General features: G+C 41.1%; 1 protein-coding gene across 5 annotated transcripts in view; it reads right to left on the bottom strand.

Annotated features, from left to right (window-relative positions):
- CABIN1 (calcineurin binding protein 1) overlaps nucleotides 1-24,240 on the bottom strand; it is a 107,549-nt gene that overhangs the window by 23,230 nt on the left and 60,079 nt on the right. For all 5 annotated transcript variants that reach the window (XM_082293684.1, XM_082293687.1, XM_082293686.1 and 2 more), the window contains 4 exons: nucleotides 7,363-7,526; nucleotides 5,248-5,344; nucleotides 3,392-4,033; nucleotides 2,862-2,936 (listed from right to left, as the gene is read on the bottom strand). In XM_082293684.1, coding sequence (XP_082149810.1) covers nucleotides 2,862-2,936; nucleotides 3,392-4,033; nucleotides 5,248-5,344; nucleotides 7,363-7,526 — 978 coding nt within the window. The remainder of the gene's footprint in view (nucleotides 1-2,861; nucleotides 2,937-3,391; nucleotides 4,034-5,247; nucleotides 5,345-7,362; nucleotides 7,527-24,240) is intronic.

The following is a 24,240-nucleotide window of genomic DNA, read 5'->3' as shown; positions in this document are numbered from 1 at the left end:
AGAACCACATATTTAAGTAAAATGCTACTTCAAAATCAAACTAGTCTGCCTCAATCTTTCATTCTCCCTCAACAAGGCCTCCTTCATATTCCATTTCCAGGGACCATTAATTTCATATGAAAATCACAGTTGGCAAGACTAAAAATATAACTCAGAGCAATAGATGACTGCTTTCAGGATCTCTGCAAATCTTTTAGATAACATTCCCAGATAGAAAAATCAAAGAAAAGAACAAGAAACCTTCAAAATGCTGCTTGATCAGAAAGTCAATTAATCTCCAGTCTAACTTTAGTTACTTAACTACTAATGACACAGCAACCACCACTGGATTTCAGCCCATTTGATACACGTATATCAAAAGTCTTGCTCACACTTAAGAACTTAAACTGCAAAGGACAAAAAGTGGAGGAATTACTTTTGGCCACACCTGTTCTCTACAACGGCATTAATATCAGCACTTAAGAATGTTGCATCACCACTCTGTAAACTGTGAACCAAAATGTGCTGAAGTTGATGAATCTATCACTTTAAAAAAGTATTAATATGGAATACTGAAAGAAATGTCCCAGCAACTCACATAGAATACAGTTTTATACCAATTACTGGAATCTCCCTATGGAAAACACTCCAATTTCTCCAGTCCCCCAGGAGCACTGGAACTTATCATAGCAAGGTTTTGTACCACTTTTTCTGCCTTCTTCAAAGCTGGAAGCCAACCTTTCTAAGCCACTTCCCATGTTTTTAGCTGACTTTGTAGAAGGTGATGTGCCTCTCATTGGCTTGAAACATGTTAACAGTGCATCACTCGTGACGACTACAGAGGATTTCTGAAACCAAGTCAAAGGGTCACAGCACTGCCAAGCTATTAAAAAGATTAGATCTCATCACAAAAGTGTAAGGACCCACTTTGTCCAGTTCTGCTTACTGATTGCTGTAGTGTTTCCTGCTTGTGCCTGAAGAGGCAGAGAAGTAGATTTTAACACAGTTGTTAAATACTTAGGTTAAAAACTGACTGGTCTGGAAGAAAGTAGAAAAGCCAGAATTTAAGTAATGCCTAATTTTAGTAGCAAGTGAAAACTTTCATAAAAAAACCATATAATGCCTGGAACTGTAAAATACAACAGCCAGCTGAGAAAGACATATATCAAGGTGGCTTTTGTGCTCACTTTTTTATTTTTTACTGTCAATTTCTTGGATAAGTGACTGAAGAACCACAGGCCCTGCAAACCCACTCAAACTATCCAGGAACAAAGCATTTCCCTGGGCTGCAGCAGCTCTGTACATGACATCATTTGCTTACAGAAGGCAAATACTTGCCAATTTTAAATAAAACAGGATTCAGGCTGTTGAAAACAGACAGATGTCTACAAGAGTGGCTATTCCTGTGTCTCCACACTAATTCATAGTGCGATACGAGCAGCTTCACACAGCTTGCAAGATCCTGCTAGAAGCAGATGAAAATGATACTGCAGGATGTAATAAGCTCGTTAGCTGGGACTGCTTCCTAAAAGGGAAAGCTTCCAAGTGCAGCATGTTAAGGGGTATGTTTTATTTCAAGTGATTTAACAGGAAATCTTACTGTTTCCAGTGCTGTTAAATTCAAGCTCACCTATTGTGTCTACACTAGAGATCAGTTTGTGTGTAGGTTTTTCACCATTCTCACGTTTTGTCACATGCCTGGGTAACCACTGACTCTGCTGGAAGAGCTTGAATAGCAATCACATTCCCAGAACCTTCAAGAAAGCCCAGCAAGGAACTGGGCTGACACACGAGAATTTGGGGAGTGTTTTTTAAAAAGGTGAACACATCCAAAAAAGCAACGGTAGCATTACTTTTTAAAGAAGCTTATTAGCAAATTCTTTTTATTTTGAAGTCATAAATCACAGTGTGATGACGTCTGTTTTTTCCCCAAAATAAACTGAAAAAAGCTTACCATGCTGAGCTAACATTTATTTATTAAAAAAAATTTAAACCTGAAATACCAGACTACAAGTAAGCAAACATGTCTACTAGAATCAATACTTCTCTTGACATTTCTGTTCATTTCTATAGTTCAATGGAACAATGTTACTGACTTCCTGAGGGGCACAAATTGGAGAAAGTTACTTCCGTGAAAACCTAACAAAGAAAAAAACCTATCATTTCTCTTACATCCTCTCCTATTACTCTGCTAAGAGGTGCACTATACAAAAGCACATTTTAACTGAAGAAAAATTATGGAAAATACAAATCTAGTAAATACTTTGGGGCTGCAAAATGGATACCACTGAATATGTCATTCATCCAGTTTTCTTCTTGGCTTTGATTTCACATTAAGGACAGATAAATAATGATCCCTTTAAAGCCCTTATAATTGTTTGCTGGATAAACCCAGAAACTACAAACTAAAAACAAACTGAGTAACAGTTTGTTTTTAACAGAGTTAAAATCAGATTCTCAAACATGCAAGTTGAAAGAAAAGCTATCTGGTATCTCTGGAGCAGAGTGCAATGTTAGCAAGAAGAGCTGATGAGGCTGTAGCCCTTAAGGAGCAGAGAGAAGTAATTACCACCCATGAAACGCTGGGATATGACGTGGACATCAGGAAAATTGTAGTGTGCCATAAATATTTCAATTTGAAGATGGTTTGGGGTTTCCCCAACAGCTTTTGAGCACGAAAACTATTCTTCAAGCCTGACATAAACAGTAGCAACGACCCCAATAAAGGGGATGATCCTCCTACTAACGTAGCCCAACTTATCTTAGATGACACCAATACAAGGAAAGTAGGTATTTCTAGGTGCTGCAGACACTGAGCAACAGATTTGCCTGTACAGACTCATAAAAGCTTGTTAGCAGCAGTCAAAGGCTTCAGAGCTTACCTGTTTCTGTGCTGATGCTCCCATATGCACCTGGCAAAACTTGACTGCCTGTTCAAGTGCTGCTTCTTCATCCACCTGAACACAGAATCACAACTAATGAAGTAATAATTACTTAGCTAATGTATAAATCTAATTAAATGGAGATGAAATGGGGATGTAGAGCAGGGAGCAAGGGGAAGAAGCAGTACTTCTACAGCAGAACACTGACCTTAATTTACTGAGGAGCATATATCCCAAGATAAATACTCAGCTCTCTCAATTCAAACTAACATTTAGCATGAACAAATACCACATAACTGGTACTACAGCTCTCAACTCATTTCAGAAATCTAGTTTCAAAACATGGAGGGTCCTACTCCCCATCCACAGCAACAGTCTTGTCAAGAGAATGGTTCTTTGGGAGATGTTTATCTCCCCAAGTTTTAAACAGATACAGGGCCTATTTCATACTGCTTGGTTTAGCAATTCCTGTTATATCCTAAAACCATGTCTGAGGCCACATAGAGAAATGACAATTAGTCATACAATACCTGCTTAATCAGCATGTACGTTTCAGACATGATCTTCTCAATTCTGCCCAGATCATAGGCCATAACCTTCTGACCTTGCTGCCAGACTCGATAAGCATCAAGCAGAAGTGTTTTTCCAGACTCCACATCCTCAAGTAATTTCCTCTTCCTGCTTGACCTCTGGACAGGTTCTTCTGTAGGTACTGCTTGCAGTATTCCTTTAGCTGCCTGCTGCTGGTGTTTTGAGCTGATACTTAGCTCTTCCAAGGAAAGTTCTGGAGTCCGGCTCTCTGGAGCTCTGTCCTTTGAGATCCTGCTGGACTGGGGACGGTCTGGCTCACTGCGTTTACAGGAAGAATCAATTTTTTCAGGGTCATTGGAATAGCCATCAAAATCCATAGGCTCAACTGAGCCAGGACCAGGAAGCTCTTTAATCTCCTTGTCATTCCTGTCCTCTTGTTCCAATACGTCCATAGCATTGGGAATTTGTCCCTGGGTCACTTCCTTTACTCCATTTTCAGTACTATGTACTACTCCATCTGATAAAACTGGCTTTTTGGGAAGGACATCTTTTCCCTCTTCAGCACTAGTTTTATTGGAGACGTCTGTTGTCATCCTTCCTGAAGCAAGGCTAGAAGACTTGGAACCCTGATCTTCTGAAACCTTAATAAAAGAAGTCATTCTTCTCTGTTATCATTGAAATCAGAAAGCATTTGAACGCAGCTGTGACTATCATAAATATTGACACATACCTTTCATTATTGCTTCTGCTGAAGAAAATGCATTTATTCTATGTACATTCTTTTTTGTTCCTTAATATTAATTAATCCAGGCCTCAAATCTTACAATTAGAAGTATTTTAATACGTGAAAACACCACAGAGAAGTGTCAACAGCTCAGGCTGAACTGAAGCCACAATGTTTATTTTCCCTCACTACTTCAGTCCATGCTAAGGGATCCAACTAAATGAAATGCAAGGTTTTAATTGCACAAATTTTTCTTCTAACATATTGAAATCAAAACCAAACCTGTTTCTTTTGGCAGCTGCAGATCAACCTCAAATTTAAGAATCTTTCCTATCGTTCATACATAACCTTCTGGTAAATAGATCAAGAAGTAGGCAAAACCCTGCTATAGTATTTTAATTTTTGTACCTTTACTTCGGTGATGTTCCAAAGGTAGAAAACCTCAGTACATCATCTCTTCTTTCAAAAATTGATAATGATACAATTCTTCCATCCAGATTTATGAACAAACTATTTCATACACAGAGTTCCAGGGTTCTTGAGGATGTTTTCATTTAATTTGTTAAACCTGCAGTCTATTAACTTGGAAAACCCTTAGGAACAAGTTCTTGCTTGAATGTATTTACCAAGTAAAGCTCCAACATCCAGATCCCTTAACCTGGAAACTGATTAGCTTCTATATGACCTTTAAAAACTAAATCTAGATTACAATTATATGAGTGTGGTGCTGTCAAGGACTAGCAGTGAAAAGTGGCTAGGCATGTAAGACTGAGTTATCTGTTTTGCAAGAGGAATCTTAGTTCATTTTTAAAGGAAATTTTCTATAGATCCCTCCTGAAAATGGAGCTATTGTACACTACATGTATCTACCATTATTTGAAGATTAAGCAACAGTCAGACCAAACTTACTGCAATCCATTTTTAAAAACTGTATTTGTTACTGAATTTCAAAACCAAAAAACAACAATGCTGGAAGGAAATTTTCTGTGTAGTGGCATATAAAGAAAAGGCATTAGAAGTAAGTGCTTATAAATGTAGCCCTTCAGTCTCAGGAGATCTAAGGAATGAGTAAACTGAACACTGCAAAACCTAATTACTAAATTACAGCCATGAAGTGCAATGCTGCCTCACCTGTGTGAGATCGTTGAGAGTGTCCTCCAGCACTTTCACTGTGAGCACAAAGGCTTGTTGGGCCAGAACCTGGCGATCTGCATCACGCAAGTACTTCCTGTGCCACAGCAAGAGAGCAGAAATGAAGTTAACTGCCAAAAGCTTACAGGACTCTAAAAGCAAGAACCAGTACATTGAAAGAAAAACAAAAGCTTTTTCTTTAAACTTTTTTTTCTTTTAACTTTAAAACAAGAAGAAAGCAAACAAAACATATACAGGTGCATATTGAAATATAAGAATACAGGGATATAACATTTTAGCTCTGTTTCCCTCCACTTCTCCCCTTACCACAAGCATCAAAGATGACACAAACAAAGCGGAAGACAGCATGGGCTACAAACAGAGGGAAGGGGAGAAATGGGAAAACACCAAACAACCAAACCCAGAGCAAACCAAGCAACCAGATTTACAGTTTTCTTGTATAAAGCCTTCTGTGCCCCTCAAATACCAGCTTTTAATTCAATCCTTTTTTTTGAAAAGGAGTATTATAGTTACACAAAGCTATGTTGAACTCTCAGGTGATTTTCATGTTCTGGATAAAGCGTGCATGTGAGATTAAGGACATCAGCAAATCCTCTCTCTTTGATCATATCAGCTGCCTTTGAACCTAGGATTTTTAGAGCTAACACATGGGTGTGCTACTACCTTTTTTCCTAGTTAGTATTACAAAAAAATTATATTGTATGTGTAAAACATTAACTCCATAGCTTCATTTAATTTACTAAAGCACTATGATTTCAACGTATTCTGACACAGTTTTAGTCTGCTTTCAAGGAAAACCCTTCCAGCTGTCAATTCCACCTAATCAAGTTTAATGGAAAACTTAATTTCTATTTCAGAATTAGCTGGTTTTATTGAGAGGGCTACAAATCAAGTAAATAACTTTGAAGGGTACTATTTCAGTCAGAAGGCCAACATTTTTAATGCACATATTTCCTCTCTATGATTTTAGGTTAATTTGGTAATTTTGTACCTTTTGTCTGAAAAGCAAACCATAAACATCTGACTCCTCATTAGTTCAGTAATAACTAAAACCTCCCTATTTTTAAAAATAGGGTTGTTCCAAGCATACACCAGACACACCCAGAATATCTGCACTGCTAAGTTCCTCTAATGATTGCAGCTCACCATGGCTGGCACTGGCTGATCCAACATGTCAAATTATTTGTTTTTTGAATTCAGTCTAGACTTATAAATAACATAGTATTTTTAGTACAGCTATGGGCTTGCTTAGGACAGAATTTAAACCTTCTATGGTCCAGCTCTTCTGATATGCTAAAAGTCAAAGTATTTTTGCCCTCAAGTTTGCTGAACAAGTGGTTACATATTCCCAGACACACTACAATCCATGCAAATTCACATGCACTCACACTCAAAAACACATGAAGAAACCTTCAATGCCTCCAACTTATTGCCATCAATCATTCAAGTTTCATTTCTTAAGCATTTGCCGGAGACTCATTTCAACATTTCCCACAGGGCAACCTACTAGAATTTTACCTCAGTTGCTTCTATGTTTTCCTTGGATGTTTATTTTGGTCTTCCCATTGATACGAATCCACATATAGCTCACATTAATAGCTTCTTTTTTCTTAAATAAGGTTAATGCAATTAAAATTAGATCACCCCTGAACAGGATAAGCTTTTTAAATAGCATCAGCTGCCAAGAGGCACATAACCATTGTTCAGTCCATCAAGGATTACAGGAAGGCAGGATGCTGGGCCGTGACCTCCTGTGCTGGACTCAGCTCTTATGCAAGAGCGAGCAGAGGGTGCACAAATCACGGCATTCTGTTTCCCCAGCGAATCCCTCCACGTGACACAACACCTCTGTAAGCCTGTTACGCCACCTCTAAGGCTGCTCTGAGTTGCAACAGAAATACAGAGAAACTCTAGGCTGTATTAAAGAATCGTAATCCTGAGAAAAATTAACCATCATTCCACTATATTCCCAAGGGAATCTGTCTAAAGACTTTTTTTCCTAAACAAAGAACAGCTTTAAATAAAATAGTCATACAGTGAACAAAATATATTCAAAGCTTTAAAAAGTAATGGCTTAAAATAAATCTATCGTACTTTCCCTGATCAGGGGTCCTCTGCAGCATAGATGAGACTTTGAGCAAGGTGTTGTAATCCTTTAGCTGTGACAGCACATTCAGCAACAGGACAATTGAGCGGTTCATATGAGACGCAAAACTGCCCGGGCGGTCGATCTCATCCACGGGGATGCGCCAGATTCCCTGCAGAGAAAGGAAAAGAAACATTTAAAGAGGGATCCAACTGAAAAGGACAGAACCATGAAAATATGGGTCAGATTCCACAGCATGTTGAATTGCACTGAGGGCCAGCGGAATAATGGACAGACAAAAGTTGTGGTCCCACGGATTTAGATCTAGATTTGAAGTCAACTGACTCCTGCCAGTAGCAAAAGAGCAAGGCTCGCAGAAGCCACAGCACACCTTCTACATATGCTTGTGAACTATTCCAAGAAAAAGCAAGCAAAGCCCAAATAGTATTGTGCCTTTTTTCTTCAGTGTCAATGAACATGCCCTACTAAGCCAAAGCTCAACTACCAAAAATATAAGGAGTAACTTGAAGTAAGTTTTCCTAGCCTGAAAGCTGTTAATATGCGGTCACAGCAAGTTTCTATCTTCAAGTAATCTGTTACTAAAAATCTTAGGAACTTGATTAGTGCCTTGACATCATCAGTGTTCACTATGGACTAAGCAGTCCAATAGGAATCATCAGATTCCTCAGCAGAATCCATTTTCCAGTGGCAGATGCAAATACTTGGCCATACATCCTGATCCTTCTAATTACATTTCTGGGACAAGGGAATCTTTGGAGAGCAAGGCTGGAGACTGATAGGAAATATAATTTAATTAGGGTTAGCCAGCTCAGATTTTGCCATGTGTAATAAATCTAACGAGATTGTTTTCAGGTGTTTATTGGTGGATGCTGACAGCATCCTAGTCAGCCACACCTGAAAAAATGAACTGCACATACTACCATGCTTGCACGTTAGGATGGGACTTAAATTACGATCATTCACAAAAACTGCTCTTGCATTAGTGAAAACCCTTCCCTCGTGCTTTATTCGGTTCTGAAGCTTTTCCTGTAGTAGCTTTCTAAGATGAAAATCCTCTGATCATGTAAACAATTTTGTGACAAGGCAGGAAAGAATAGTCTCATTGATAGGAGTACCTGACTGAGAATGAGCTTGGCTTTCCAAACCTGTTCAGAGAGCAGGATATACAAATATTTACTCCTTTATCCTTGTTTAAAGGTCTTGTTTCGATTTGTTTAGCTTTACTTTCAGTGTGATCAAAACTCTTCAGAACTTAATACAAAGTGGAAGCAAAGAAAATTATTACTGCAATCACAAATGACATTTGACCAGAAAAGCAGACCCATAACCCCCTAAAATGGACCCTACCCCTGCATGTCTGCAGAAAATCTGTAGTTCCACTCCATAAGATGTATAAGAACCCAGGAAAAAACAACACAGAAGTATCAGTCTTTTAGTATCAGTGTTTTTACATGAAAAAACATGTAACAGTGTTACATGCAAAGCAAAAACCAATGGCTTCAACTAGATATAATGCACAGACTAATCTGCCAAATTTTCTTGGTTTTGCTTTTCCTCATGCTCTCTGCTCTTACTCCCGGGCAATCACAATAAAGCTGTTCTTCCTCTTTGCTCCCTGAAGCTTTCTTTCAAACTCTTTTTGTAGCTTTCCTTTTCCAGAACGTACCTAAAACCGTACCATGATCAAGCCTCAGGCACAACCATCACTTCCTCCTATTCCCAACAACCAATGTCCACAAACACCTCCTGTGGCCTGGTGGCCAAGAGCTCATCTGCTCAGGGAGCTCAGTAGCTCCCAAGCACATAGAGATCGTGCAGCTAACAGTTCTGTAAACCAGTACATACTTCTATTTAAATAGACATGCTTTTTCTTCCCCCAAACCGTACAATGGCTTTCCTTTCAGGCTACAGATGAAACACACATTCTGGAGCTGCTATTTTTTGCTTTTCTGCACGTATGTAAACTGGGTTTCTGCCAAATCCCAAACAAGTGAATGCCTCATAATGGCACCACATTGCAACAACCTACTTAGCCAATTTAACTACACAAAACAATTTATGGTCAACTACAGCATGCTGTAGGAGCGGAATACTGCCAGTGCGTAGGTAGGTTCCTGGTCTTTTTCAGCATTATCTCATCCTTCATTTGAATCAGGAGGATCACTTGGATCAGATACCGTATCTGGAATTAGTTTGAAATAATTTTGCAGCCCCTTCTCACATATACCATGTATACATTTTAATGCTACCCTGGAAATTACAATAATGTATTAGAACCATTTTCAATGACAGAATATACAAACTGCATCCAGAAAGCCAGGAAAAAGTCCCTCAGATAGAAACAAAGTTGTGTGTTTTGAAGAATGCTTCTACAACAGGGCACATTAGAAGAGTTTAAACTAAAACTCACGTTAGGGGTGTTCAAGTTTACCACTGCAATTACAAAAGTAGGACTGATTTTGAAAGGAAAGTCACTAACTTTTCATGTGTTGACTTGCAGCTTTATAAATGCAAAACAGCAATAGATAGGTGCCCAATGTTACATACCTGCCTGTTCCACAGGCAGCTTCGAGCCAAAAGCAGAAAGAAACCTGCCATCAGAGCAATCTTCATTCCATCACTGTGATTTTATTAAGCAATATGCAAAACACTGATGTTAAAGTGAGTTTATCAGAATTTATTTCATGAGTCATATTGAACTTTTAAGACTGCGATTTCAGTCAGAATCTAAAGAATGTCTGCTTTAAATCTCTCCGAAAGAGAAGATTAACAAAGCCCATCAGGTATTAATTTTTCCTTCCTAAATATCAATAAACTTCAGGAAGAATACTTCTGAATTCAGATCACACACTGCAACTTTTTTTAAGAAGCTCAATGTTAGGTTTTTATTATTTTTAACAAAGCTTAAGAAATACACAAATGCAAAGCTTGTAAAGATATAACTGGGGAGAAGACCAGGAAATATTATTCAGTTTGACTAAAATAAAAGGTTTTATATCATCACCTGAAAACTGAGATTTGTTAGCAAAGTACCTCTCTTGAAAGTACACTCACAGAGGAGTGCAGATCCTTTTGACAACAATTTCCAGTTCTTTGAAAGGTTTTCTTACTGATTATCGCCACTCACAGTACCTGACAAAATGTCTCCAGCTCTGGCCACCAAAAGGATTTTACATCCAACGCCCACTCCTGTTTGCTGGCCACCATTCCTCCTGCTGAAAGGTTCTCCTCCCTGGGGCCACAGCCAGCAGAGCTGTTTACACCAAACCAGAGGAAGGAGTGAGACACTTCCAACAACTCCAAAATGCCTCTCAAGATCCAAAACATCAGGCTGCTCTCCATGCCTTCCTGGGAAAACAAACATGCTGCAAGAGTGAGGGCGGGGGAAGCCTGACACACACTGCTAGGAAAAAATAAATCTGGGAGTAGTGAAAATCCTGCAGAGAACTTAATACTGAATGTTACATTAAATACAAAATTGAATAATGAAGCCAGTCTACCATAATCCTGGTGACATTTTTACAATTCTTTTTCAGCTTGGAATTGCTGCTCTGCCTCCCCTTGCAGAACTGCAGGCCCGGGAGGTGGGTGAGCAGAAGAGGACGGTGCTGTGAGCAGAGCTGCAGCACTGTGGTACTTTCTAGTTCAGTCACTGAAAATAGAAAGGAAGGAAGTGCTTATTATTCCTCCACGCTGCTTACTCCAGAACTTTAGGGGAGGGGATTCCCTGGGGTTTAGGAATGCCTCTCTGAGGAGGAGAGGCTGACAGATCCCAGCAAACCCCAAATTTCCCTGGGGATGGCTGCTGCTGCCACGGCACAGCTCCAGGGTAAGCCATTTTCTAAGCAGAGATCAAACTTTACTCTCTCAGTGCTCTGTGGCTTTGTTTCTTAACGAAATGGAGAAACGCAAGTCATGCCTCAGATGATCCAATTCACATATAACAAGCGAACACACAAAACCCACACTGCTACAAATAAAGATTTCCCATTACTTAACTCCCTCTTTTTATTCCTTTTTTTTTTTTTCTCCAAGGGGTCCAGGAAGTTCAAGTTGCACTACATACAACAAACTGGATTCCAAGAGACCAAACCAAAACCAAACACTTCTTTATTTGTCAGTCTCAGTAATGTCCTGCTAAGAGCCCTTAGTAAAAACAAATATGATTTAAATATTTTTTTAAGATTGCTAGAAAGTGTGACAAAACTAGCAAACTAATTAAGTGGTGCAGGGAAGGCACCAATTAATAATGCAACATCCTACATGGTATTTCAAAGTCATGAAGTTGAAATAAGCACAGCTGTATAATCCCTGGAAAGCTCACACTTTCCTAAACTTTCTAAAGTCTCTGCTTTTATACAGGGTTAAGCACAACATACTGAAATACTAGTTTTACTCATGTCCTGTCTTCTTAGTTACTTATATCATTTTAATGTCTTGCTCTGGGTGCCTGCAGAGGAAAGGAGTATGGTTCAAGCTGAACAAATTCAACACACAGGATTTGAGACCTCTCTATTTTAAGAAGGTACACCACAGACCCCTGAATACCCCCACTTTTCTCTGTAAGCATTGCTTTATTTAGTGCTCAAGTTGGGGAGCATGTCTTTGCCTGACTCACGACTTCCTGCTACTTCTGAGTGTAACCATTAAAACCACTTCCCCCTCCCCCATTTAGCAAATTACTAAACCATCTTTCCTCATCCAATCTTAACATGCTCCCATATCTCTTATTATTTTACTCTGTCACCTGATTTGGACTTTTCTTCTTTTCTACAGATAATTCTATTATTTTTCTTCCTCAGTTCCTCATTTCATCCACACTGCTATTCAGCATGTAATGGAACAATTCTGCCTCTGTGAACAGGAATGCGAGTGGGCACAAAAGTATTAAGAAAGGAAAGGAGCTACATTCAGAGTATTAAAACTATTATCTGCAGAGACCTGTGTCATCAAGCAACCCTTGCTTCCTGTAACTTAGCCAATTTCAGGAAAATCTTACCAACTTTTTCAGACTATAGTTATTACATAGTATAGTAACAGAATATTAAAAAAAAGTATGATAATAAATAAATTATATTTTATCGGCCCAGAAAAGAAACAGAAATAAAGGCAAAACTGCAGCAACCTCCTTTCAGTAAGCCAAGAACAAGCAGGATTACAATTCCTAGTCTATAAGGCAAATATTGTCAATTCCCTATTTTCTTATCTTTTAAATACACACCCACTTGGAAATAAAAAACCCAGCATGTATGCATTTTGGAAGAACTGTGGAATTCTGTAAGGTTATTTCAGCAAGACAGCAGTAAGAAAAAATATTGACAAATGGAAGTGCTCCACATGTTCCAATCATCATATGCAGATAAAGAAACATAATGGACAATTTTCACCTCTTATTTCTCTCTTCAAAATACAATGTATTTGCAGAGCCTTAAATTTCAGACTTTTCAATTTCCAGAACATTTTACAGTTGACTTGACATTTAGTTAGTTTTAACCCTATGAAAAGAACACCCAAGCCACAGCCACTTGGGAGACTGAGCATGAGTCAGGGACATACACACAGGAGGCAGGGAAAAGGAATGATTACCTTGCTGCATAAGCAATTACATAAAACCAGAAATGCCTTGTTAAGAAGATGAGTTAGAAGTTCAGGTGGAACTAATGAAACAGAAACTGAGGCCTACAGATGGCCTTTGCAGAGCTTTGGGTTTGGCTATTTGCCAGGCAGAATCTAGAGGTTTATGTTCACCCGGTCAGGAGGCTTGAGGAGTTTTTACTCAGATGGTTCCCATGTACCATGTGATTTCACAACCATGTCAACAGAAAGTCACATCACTTTTTTTTTTTAAAGGGAAACAGCTAACTAGACTGTAAGAAAAGGAAATAAAGAAACCGTTCTACTGCATGGCTAAGACAGAAAGAAAGACAAAGAAAAGTAAGGAGAAGCAACAGACCAGTCTCTTAAAACCTGTTTTGAAGGGGCAGTCCTGCTCAAACAATAACACAGCTGCACTCCCTCCGGAGCTCTGCACCAGTGCGCCTCAGGCAGACATCACCCACATGAAAATCCAGCAAACACAGAAGGTGTGTGCATAATGCATCATCCTCTGGATGAAGGGGGTTGCTCCCTGCACTGCTTTTCCACATTAACACCAACAGTGCCGGGGCAGTATTTTTCTCCACTAAACAAGAATTCCCTCTTGTTTAGTCCCTCATTCCTCTAACCTGCAAATCTGGGATGCTAAAGCAAAAGTGGATTTGAAGATAAAGCTGTAAAACACTGACTTTTTTCCCCTTTTTGCTATTGCCAGCATTAACAAAGGTTACCTTTTGGACAGCTGGACAACTTCCCAAGCTGGAAGGTCAGTTACTGATAAAAAGACTTTGGAACAAGTTACTTAACTACATTTATCATCTTTCCTCTGTAAGTTCCTCCCTTTTACCAACTGTATTTTAGGAGAAAGAAAAAAAGGGATTGGTTAGGAAGTAAATTACCAGCAGTTAAGTTTCATTCACTGTGTCTTGCAGACAATTCAAGGTTGCCAAAGGAATGAAGAAGAGCAGAAGTCATCCAGAGATTTAGTCAGGCACTTCCACTTGCTCAACAGAAAACACTGAGGAGAGACTCCTCATCCATGTTGGAATTTCAGATTCTGCCTTTGTTACTTCAGTATCCTTTTTTGGGGTTTTTGGTTTTATGTCATGTCCCCGTCTCAAAGAGTTTGAAATTTTTTCTTTGGGAGGATATAAAGCACAGAAATCCAGAGAACACAGACTGCTTCTAAATCTTCTAACACGCAAATAACTTGATGCAGAAACCTAATAAAAGAATATGAAATCTTTTATAGGAAAACCCTTTACCAGAATTTTGAACTTCTTTAGTCATTTTCTGGGGCCAGATGTGGGAAGACTTCTATACAACCAAAATAAATGGCTATCAGGGCACATCTAGACAGTGACAGGGGTTCTGGTTTCGCCTAATAAACAGCCTTTCCTTGTTTTAAGAGGATTTTTCTGCTAAGAACTTTTCTGTGTATCTGCTACAACCAGACTGCCTGGCATCAGATGCAAATGGTATTCAAAGCTAATGAAACAAGCTTGGTACAGTCCATCCATCAGCCTGGAAGTGGGTGGGCTTCTGCATTAGCCCCCTGAAGAGATAAGCAAACTTTTTTTTTTTACAACATGCGGCATTAATTTAATCTAACTCCACACGTCTCTGATACAGACACATACATTTAATGGCACCACCCCAGAAACCTTTTACAGAGGGAAAAAGGCGTTTAGGGGATGTGGCTCACCTGAGCTATTACTGGCTCCACTTCAGGATGAGATGAATTACAAGCTACAAACATCTACTTCCTTTCAACACAAAGAGGGATGACTAAGTCATAAAAGATGACAAATGTTAGGGGGGGGCATAAATGACAACTAGAAACCAGGTGGTTCTGGTCTCTATCAGTGGCAAACGAAGGCTGAGCCCCACCATTCAGTCTTACTCCTAAAGGAGGTGCTGCAGAACCAGAGAACTGGCTTTAACACAGAGCTGGGAGAAACTGTTGGTTCCCAGAGAATGGCAAGTTTAAAGATTATGAGATTTTTTTTTTCACCCAAACACTTCGGTCACTACGGTGATTGTCCCCATCTCCCCAGAGGTACAAAGTAAACAGCCAGTAGTGTACATGAACTGTAACTGGTATTATTCGGCAGAAGGAATGCTACCTGGGGATTCCACCTGGAGTACTGTGTCCAGCTCTGGGGTCCTCAGCACAGCAAAGACATCGAGCCACTGAAGTGGGTCTAGAGGAGGCCACAAAAGATGATCAGAGGGCTGGAGCACCTCTGCTGTGAGGAAAGGCTGAGAGAGCTGGGGTTGTTCAGCCTGGAGAACACCGACTCCAGGAACACCTCATAGTGGCCTTTCAATACTTAAAAGGGGCCTTTAAGAAAAATGGGGACAAGCTTTTTAGCAGGGCCTGTCACGATAGGACAAGGGGCAATGGTTTTAAATTAAAGAAGGACTGATCTAGGTGAGATGTAATGAAAAACTTATTTCACAATGAGGGTGGCAAAACACTGGCACAGACTGCCCAGAGCAGTGGGCAGATGGATGCCCCATCTCTGGAAACATTCATGGCCAGATTGTACAGGGCTTGGAACAACCTCACCTGGTTGAAGATGTCCCTGTTCTTTGCAGGAGATTTGGACTGGATGACCTTTAAAGGTCTCTTACAACCCAAACTATTCTGTGATTCTACAATTCTGTGATTCTACCTCAGCCTAATTTTAAGAAATTTGAAAATTGCTTCAGAACACAGAACTATCAGCTATCATTTCTGACTACATCTCGTAGCACCCAAAAATAGTGAACCTGGCACAGAGCATTATTAAGGTTATTCTGACAGCACTCCTGCCTTAAAAGATGGCATGGGCAGTACAGCATAACAAAGCCTCCATCTTCTAGTGCAGTATATACAATACAAGAAAGGAAAGTAGGACAAGAACTTCATGACGTTAAGTGCTATGCTAATTGCTGAGATTCAGCACACTGTTAATGTGGAATTAAGAGTTGTTCAGAGATTCTTAATGCTGCAACACTGCAGTAAGGGTCTCCGTCTCCTCCTTGTACAGGATGTTGCGTTCTACTATTTCAGCCTGAAATCCTTCAGACTTGAAGGATTTGAAGAAACACATTTTCACCTACTTAAATACCAAGTTTTAGATGTAAATTACTGATTATCCAATACATAAAGACTCATTGATTTTGAGTATCTTAAACTAGGCTGTCAGAGTGCTAAAAAGTTATCTTACCAACATAGTCCAGTTTTTATGCCAACACAACCCGGTCTTCAATCCTACATTGCTTGCTTTTCAACAAACAAAATGCTTAACTGCCCACTCCCACCCAACAGCTGACATCCAGCATCCCTGCACTGACAGCAGAAAGTGTCTTTCAGCTTTTACACTCCTCAACATAATGACACACAGAGTAAAATATCAAGATGAGAGTCTATAAAATCCCACTGTTTGCAAAATATTTCAGCATGTTCATAAAATGCTTAGAAAAAGTGACATCATTACAGCTATATCACTGTGTTAAGACTCAAAGTCTCAGAAAACATCAAAAGCTAGAGGGCTAGATCAGCAGCACAGAGGAAAATGCCCATTTCAGAAAACAATACTGATCAAGCACTCAGTGCTGACAGTTTCTTGTCAGTACCAAATCACTAGAATCCATGGCATTAGGAGATCCTGCTGAAAGAAATCTTTGAGCCTGAAGGAACATAAATCAAAAGGTCCAGAAAATGCTTGCTACTAATTTCCATCACAATTTTTGAAAACAGAAAACCCTCTATAGCAGCATCACGTGTCAGCTCATAAAATACAATCAAATGATGATCTTTAAAACTGGAAGATATATCACTATAATTTTACCTTGATACAAAATTACATCTTCATAAAAACTACCTAGAAACATTCTCCTTAAAATACCTGCTGGATAAGATGCATCTTTCAGACAAACACTTTTACCTCAGAGTACTGTCAGTGACCATACAGCCACATCACCTTGGCGGCCACTTAGGCACTTTTCAAAAGAGTACGTTTTTCTTCAGTGATCTGTTGGGTAGCTCTTCTCAACTGACCCCAGTAAGTAAGAAAAGGTTCAAGGTGACACAACACAGAATCAGATTTGTGTACTGTACATACTGAAACTTGGTCAGAAAAGGGCCACGTCATTACTCAGAAGTGACAAATCCATATGTAACAACTACTCTGGTTAGCTCCTGGCAATTTTCTTTAAAGCTATTATGACCTTAGATTCACGTTCAGTAGTTTATAAGCCACAGACTTCGAAACACACATAGGTAGAGGGTTTTGCAGCTTATTTAGGAACAAATCAAGATTATGAAAAAAGCCAGTAAACTTCACTGAATAGATTGTGAAGTTATTTTCAAAAGTTAAACGAGCTGCATATTGGAACTTAATGAAGAACTGTCAGTACTTTTAACAGCACGAATATAAACAAGCACTACCAACCAGGATGAAATATAAAATGCAATACATACCAGGAATAGTACTAAAAAAAAAATACACTCAACTGTTCACTATTGGAAAACGCTTTTGGAAAGTGACAAGAATGGCATGTTCCATGACAGGCCAGTATTTTGGTATGTGCACACAATCTGGAAGCACAGAGAAATACTTGAATCTTTTGTCAATGTTGAGAAGAAAAAAAGCAATGAAAAGCTGAAGGGAACAAAAATTTAAACTCCTCTAGAGCTGTAACAGAGGTAAAGTGACAGCAGGAGCTAGCAGAAAAGCCTTTCAAACCAGAATCCTATAAGATCTAACTAGGGTTCCCTGCTCCTTTTTCTAATGCCAGTTCTAGAAAGACTTGTGTTTGTAAACACATGACTTAATTCGTATTGGAAGGTCACAGCTCTGTCTGAGGTTTCATACTGGCTTAGGAGTGACAGAAGTACACATCCTGGATTTCAAACGGTTTGTCAGCTGAAGTTGAGGGCAGGAAGCAGCTTATTTGAAATAGGTAGTAAGAAACAAATACCCCATAATAGAGGTTATGAACCAGAAAAAGACATAGGCAGTGGTAAAGCCTTGGAGAAGACATACTCCTCTCCAACAACTAAAGCTCTACATGAGTTTGCACATTTCATCCCCAACAATTAAGAGCCTCAAATTAAGCCATTAGGAGCTGACAAGTAATTAATTTCATTATCTCTTTTTCCCTCACTACAGCAGAATCCACAGAACACTTCCCTTCTCTGTCTAGCAAGTGGAGGCCCTGAAGGAATCCTGACGGCTATAAAAGGTAAAAAAATCTCTTTCTGTTATGTACCCCACAGCTAATCTCAAGTATCTTTTCTCCTCTGATACAGGAATTCATGCAGCAAAAAAGAATTTCATTAACTCTATTTTTCAAGTATTTTACCTTTTTTCTGAGGGGAGGACATATATGTGTGTTAACACCTTATGCTGTCTTGCTTTCAGACACTCCCAGGGCTTCCTCAGAAAGGCAAAAGCAGTTCTTTATCCAGTTGTTACGAGTTAGTGGAAATGCTTAATTCAAGTAAACATTTAAGCAGCAGCCTGCCTAGAACCCCAACTAAAGTTGACTGATCTTTGATAACACCAGAGGAACAAGACATTGCAGGGAAGCAATAATTCAATTACCCTATTTACAGTAACATAAATCACAGTATACACAGGGGAGCTTCAATATTCAACCAGCAGCAGTACTACAACAGCTTAATCTAACACAGGGCACGGCAGTGTCTCAGATCAGCAGAAGACAGGGCACAGTCTGCTGGTGGTTGATTTCAGCGATACTGTGAGATAGAAATTATTTGAGAACAACCGGAGTAATTATTGAGGGGGAGGAGGAGTTAGGAAGGCCTCAACATTTAGAGTATTTCAGACTCCAATAAAGATGCTAAAAACATACAACAGTCCTATTACTGAAAACAGTATCTGGGTATTCAAGATGTCAACCTGAATATGCTCCAATAGAAAAGACTCAACTTGCAGCTCCCTGGGTAATAAAATCCTCTACAGCATATGCTTTAATTCCTAGATCTGCTTCATGCAAAATGCCCTCAGCATACTCAAAAAACTGCCATTGCACAAATAAACAGAGGCTGCAGTAAATTAAAAAAATAGAAACATGGAGCTGCCACAGCCAATGCCGCAAACAGCATGTGTGGCACTTGCTTTATGCACAATACCAGAATTTACTGCAATTAAGACATACGTTCTAAAATTATAAACACGTGACCAGACAAAGCTGACTGGTTTTTAACAAACTGCTAATTAAATTGGAATCCTCTTATCCTCTCTCTCTCTCTCTTTAGCTGAATGAAGCAGGAACTGTTACAGCATAGTAGCTCATGCAAAATAGACACTGAACAACAGGCTTTCCTGTTAGGTCACCGTTAAGCAGGGGAATCTCCCGTGTACGCCTGGCTCTCGTAGCAGAGCAGGGAGCGCACAGCAGAGAGCACAGCTGGGCTGCTCTGTGCCAGACTGGATTCTTAGAGACCTACCGGCTCTTCGCTCTTCGAGACATGAAAGCCGCCCCTCACAAGCTTTAGGGCTGGATTGAAAACGAGGGTGCTAAGTAATTCATCCCACCCAGGGGGTGGAGGAAGGAGAAATACCAAACAATGCAGACCGAATCAAACAAAAATCCCTCACCCTTTCGTCCCCCCTTCCAAACTTCTCTCGACTCCTCCGTTTCCCATCGCCCTTAGGATTTTCCTGTGCAGCAAAGCAGCTCTGTTCAGCCTCTAACCGCAGGCGAACCGAACTAATGAAATAAGTATTTCTCAACCACGACGGCAAATGTCATCAGATCCCATATCCCTCCCCCCAGCTCGGAGCTGGGACGAGCCCAGCGGCGCCCGCAGCCCGCCCAGCATCGGGGAAGGGATTCCCCTCAGGTCACGGCCAGCTGCTCCGGAGGGTTTGAGTACCCGGGGGCAAGCGGAACGGGAGAGGGCAAAGGCACGGCACACCGAGGAACGCCCTACAGCGCAGGGGGGCCGGCAGCTGTATGTGCTGCTGCGGGCAGAGACACCGAACTTCTCCAGCACCGCATCTGTCCCCGCCGGAGCTCCCGGCCTCCCCGCGGGGCATCACCCGCAGCCCGGCGCGCTGGCGGCCCGCCCGCCGGCCCCGGGCTCCCCGCTCGGCGGTGGGAGCGTGTGCGTGGGGGAAGTTCCCCCCGAGCCGCCCCCCGCACTCACCATCACCGAGGCGCGGGCTGGCTCCGCCGGAGTTCCCCGGCGGCCGCGGAGCCGGAGCGCGCCCGCCCCCGCTCGGGCCCCCGCGCCGCCCCCGCGCCTCCACCTGACCGCCCCCGCCCGGCTCACACTTCCTCTCGCACCGGAGTTGCCCGAGCCCTGGAAGCCGCATACCTCGGATTTCCTGCCGCCGCGGATAGTTATTTATTTTATTTCTCCCTCTGTCTTCGCCGCCGGGAGGCTGCGGGCCGGGGCCGGCCGTGCCTGACAAGAGGATGTCGGTGCCGGTTACCGCCGAGCCTGGCTCGCAGCCATCCTGCTTAGGGCAACGGAGCGAACAGCTGCCGCTGTCGGTTCGCGAGCATTAATAAAAACCAGTTATCTGCTCCCACCTGTCCGCAAAACCTTCCCGAAATATTCCCTGACCCAGTTTAACCCCGCGGGTGCCGCTTCACCGCCCTTCACCTCGCCGCCACCGAAGGCCCGTCCGTGACCTATTTTTCCCCGGCGCGGCCGGCTGGCTGCGCTGCCCGCAGCGCCGAGGCGGCGGGGCCCGCCGGGATGCTCGGAGCGGCGGAGCGCGGCCGCCCGCCACCGGCCGCCTCCCCGCCGCAGCTGCCGCCATGGCCGGGCGCGGGGCCGCCCCCGCAGGCGGCAGAGCCCGCACCGCTGTGCGCTCGCCCCCGCGGGGCCACACCGCAGCTCCCCCGCACGGCACCGACACGCGGCGGCGGCGGCCTCGGACCATTCTTCCGTGCTGCCGCTGTCGCATCGTCCCCTCTCCAGCTCCTGCGGTACCGAGGGTGCTGCTGGCACCGTTCTCGCACCAGTCCTTTGCCACTTCTTTCATTACATCCTTCTGCCTTTCTCAAACTATTTGAAGGGAAAAACAAAGATCTCCCCTTGTCCTTTCCCCCGGACTTCCCTCTCCCTACTTTTGATTATTTCGTCAATCCCCACCCAAAACGTGTGCCAGTGCACTGCCGACCTCAGTCCATGTAATCCTGCCTCACAAACTCACTGATACATCTTTCTCAATCTCATCTTAGCACAGCTAAACCTATCTTCTTTTCCCAGACACTGATCCAGGCTCTGCTCCAGATTACGTTCATCTCAAAAGTTTAAACATTTTATCTTTGCTTGCTCCTTTCTCACTTTTGCAAGCAGGGCAATTGCTTTGACCTCTTCCTTGCCTTTCTAAGCATTGCAGGGACTTGGTTCAGTTTGGTTTTTTTCCCTCTCCCACTTAATAGGATTATTCTGAAATGATCAAAATCCATCCTCTTTACTAACACCTCAGGTTTAATACCTTGCTTCTCAACTACGACAGTCCCCACATGCTAGGTAGAAGGCAGGTGCTAACATTATCTTCTTTTCCCATCATTTTAGCCACTTTTAACCCATCTTTTCATTTCTTCATGTTCCTATTTTCTTAGCACAGCAATTCAAGGGTTCTCATGTTGAAAGCCACTTTGCCACTTCCTACTTGTTTGCATACATCATATACATACTTTCATGCTTAACAGCATCTTGGAAAAGTAGCTAAAGAATAATTCAGCTATCATCTTTACCTTCTATAAAATTATATTAATCAACAATACCCTGTATCTATGTCTCCACTTAAACTGTAAGAGAGAGTTTTTCTTATTTTAAAGCTAAGATTTCACTATGGGCATTACCACTCTCTAAAATAACCCATGTCTTCATTGCCTCTCACACCTTTCCACCAAAGGCAATAACAAACTCTATACTGATTAACAACACAGTTCTGACACTACCATTTCAAAAATCCATTAACCTTTACTCTTTTGACTGCATAACACAGATTTACATTTTAAATACAGAACTGGAATGAATACTTACTTTCTATGTATTCATGCAAATAGGCTTCTTTCTGACCTGCCCTTTTTCATCTGCTCATTTAGTCACAGTAGAGCTCCTATCTCCCCTATTACACTGGGGCTTTTTCCTATGTATTGTCATTTTTTATGCAAATTAAGTAGTTTGTGTACCTGGAATTAAATACACTGTTGGTGTTCATTAATTTGAAATTGTCTCTTTATCTTTAAAGTTTAAAAGGGTATGTTTTTTTACCACATATTATCTTTGATTCTGTCCAATTCCAAAGGTTTCTTATCAGTTTTTTGTCTCTCTGACCAGCATTTTCATAATCACCATGGTATTTCCCATGTTTGCATTGCAGACTCCTACAGCATACATTAGTCAGTTGTCTGAACCATCACAAGCAGAATGAATTTTGAGTATTTGCATGTGCAGGTGTACATAACTTACAATGCTACTGAGCAAAATAATTCCGAATTAGTTACCTAAGGTAAAAAATACCATCTGCTCGATGAAGGGTAAGTGGCATCCCCTGTACCTGTGGGAACCAACAACATGCCACAGGATTTTCATATTCTGGCTATGGGACATGTTACAGAGATGCTCCAAATTCAGGAGGGTTGTGAAAAGTAAGTGGATAAAACCACCTGGTGCTTATAGAAAGGGACTAAACCTTTGGTGCTCACGTCAGAAATGTCCTTGAGTTATTCACAGGCACCCACACACATCCCCGTAAGCTGCAGCCCTGGTTCAGGCAGTCCTTGCTCCCAGCGCTGCCTGCTCCAGTTCCTGCAGAGCATGGCTGGCACCATCCCACCAGCATTCTTGGTTCAGACTTAATACCACATAAAATCAAAGGCCTTTTCACTCATTACATTATACTGAGCAGTATTTAGGACACTATTTAAGTCTTCTGGCTGATTAAGGGTAAAAGATTATATACTATTTTCTTATTTTATTAGTTGGAGACACTGTGCAAATGAGGGCTGTAGAAACAGCTGACATTTACTGCTTTTTAAGCTTCATTTAGGTGATACAGGAACAAAACAATGTAGCTTTATGCATCTGGGCAAGGAAGGATGGATGGGAAAAAGACTGACAGAGCAATTACAGGGAACTTGAAACATGCCCAGAGTCAACAAGATGACCTAACATTTGTCCTTTTAAAAACAAATACTCAAAATGAATAATTTCAGCTCAGCAAACCATCTCTGAGAAAGAAAAACAATCATCCTAGGTGCAACTGGTAATCCTCAAAGACCATGTCCTATACTTGTCCTTCAGTTATGGGAAAGCAGGAGTGCAAAGCACTATTCCAGACCATCAAAACTGACAAGTTTGCATTGCACTCCGTGTTTCCTGCTTTGAGTCTCATTTAAATTTTGTTTAAAAATCGTATCTTCAAATCAATAACCATCAGAAAAAGTTTGATGAACACCTCAGCCAGAATCACCTACAGGATGTGAGCTCTAGCACATGCTCTCCAGTGCCACAATACTAGGAGCCAGATGGAAATGATTTTACACTTCTGTACACTGGGATTTCTCCATGAAATGTTCTAGGGTGAATAATGAATGTTCAGAAAGATTGCAGGCCTCTCTGCACTGTTGAGATAAGGGTGCCAGTTTTCCTTGCAAACACAGCATATGAGTTTGTTAAGGTAATTTGAAATTCTGTTCCATTTTCAAATATTTTTTTTTTCAGTTTGAAGGATACGCACTGTAAAGCCTAGCACAAACTCTATTTCCATTTAGCAGAAGTAGATTTCACCTCTTGTTTTTAAGGAAAAAGGACATTGTTTTCACTCACAGATGACTTTTTTTTTCCTTGTTGAGATGAGAGTAATCTCAAGTTTCCAGTTCAGTGCAAGTCCTACAGGAACTACAAAGTATCATTCCTCCAGCAGCAGTATTTGCCTCCTTTAACTCAGGTATTTTCAATCTTGCAAACAGTCAGATAACAACAGCTACCAGACTGAAATATTTGCCTAGAAATCCCTGTCTAATTCAGAGTGGTAAATTTTGTGGTCTTCCACAAGTATTTTCCAGGAAAATTTCTCTTTTCCATCAGTGCTGGAACTGAATTTGATGGAATTTTATACCTGAAAAACTTGCTCAAGAACAGCAATTTCTACAGATAAAGCTATTATTTTGGGAATTTCAGATGGACTATATGCTGTCTGTCTAGAGACAAACAAATGTAAAATCATATCAAATTATTTATCTACACACTACATTTAAACTGTTCTCAAAAGGGCAAATGG

Source organism: Coloeus monedula, assembly GCF_965178545.1.
Source record: "Coloeus monedula genome assembly, chromosome: 18".
Lineage (NCBI taxonomy): Eukaryota > Metazoa > Chordata > Aves > Passeriformes > Corvidae > Coloeus > Coloeus monedula.
This window is presented reverse-complemented; position numbering and strand designations above follow the sequence as displayed.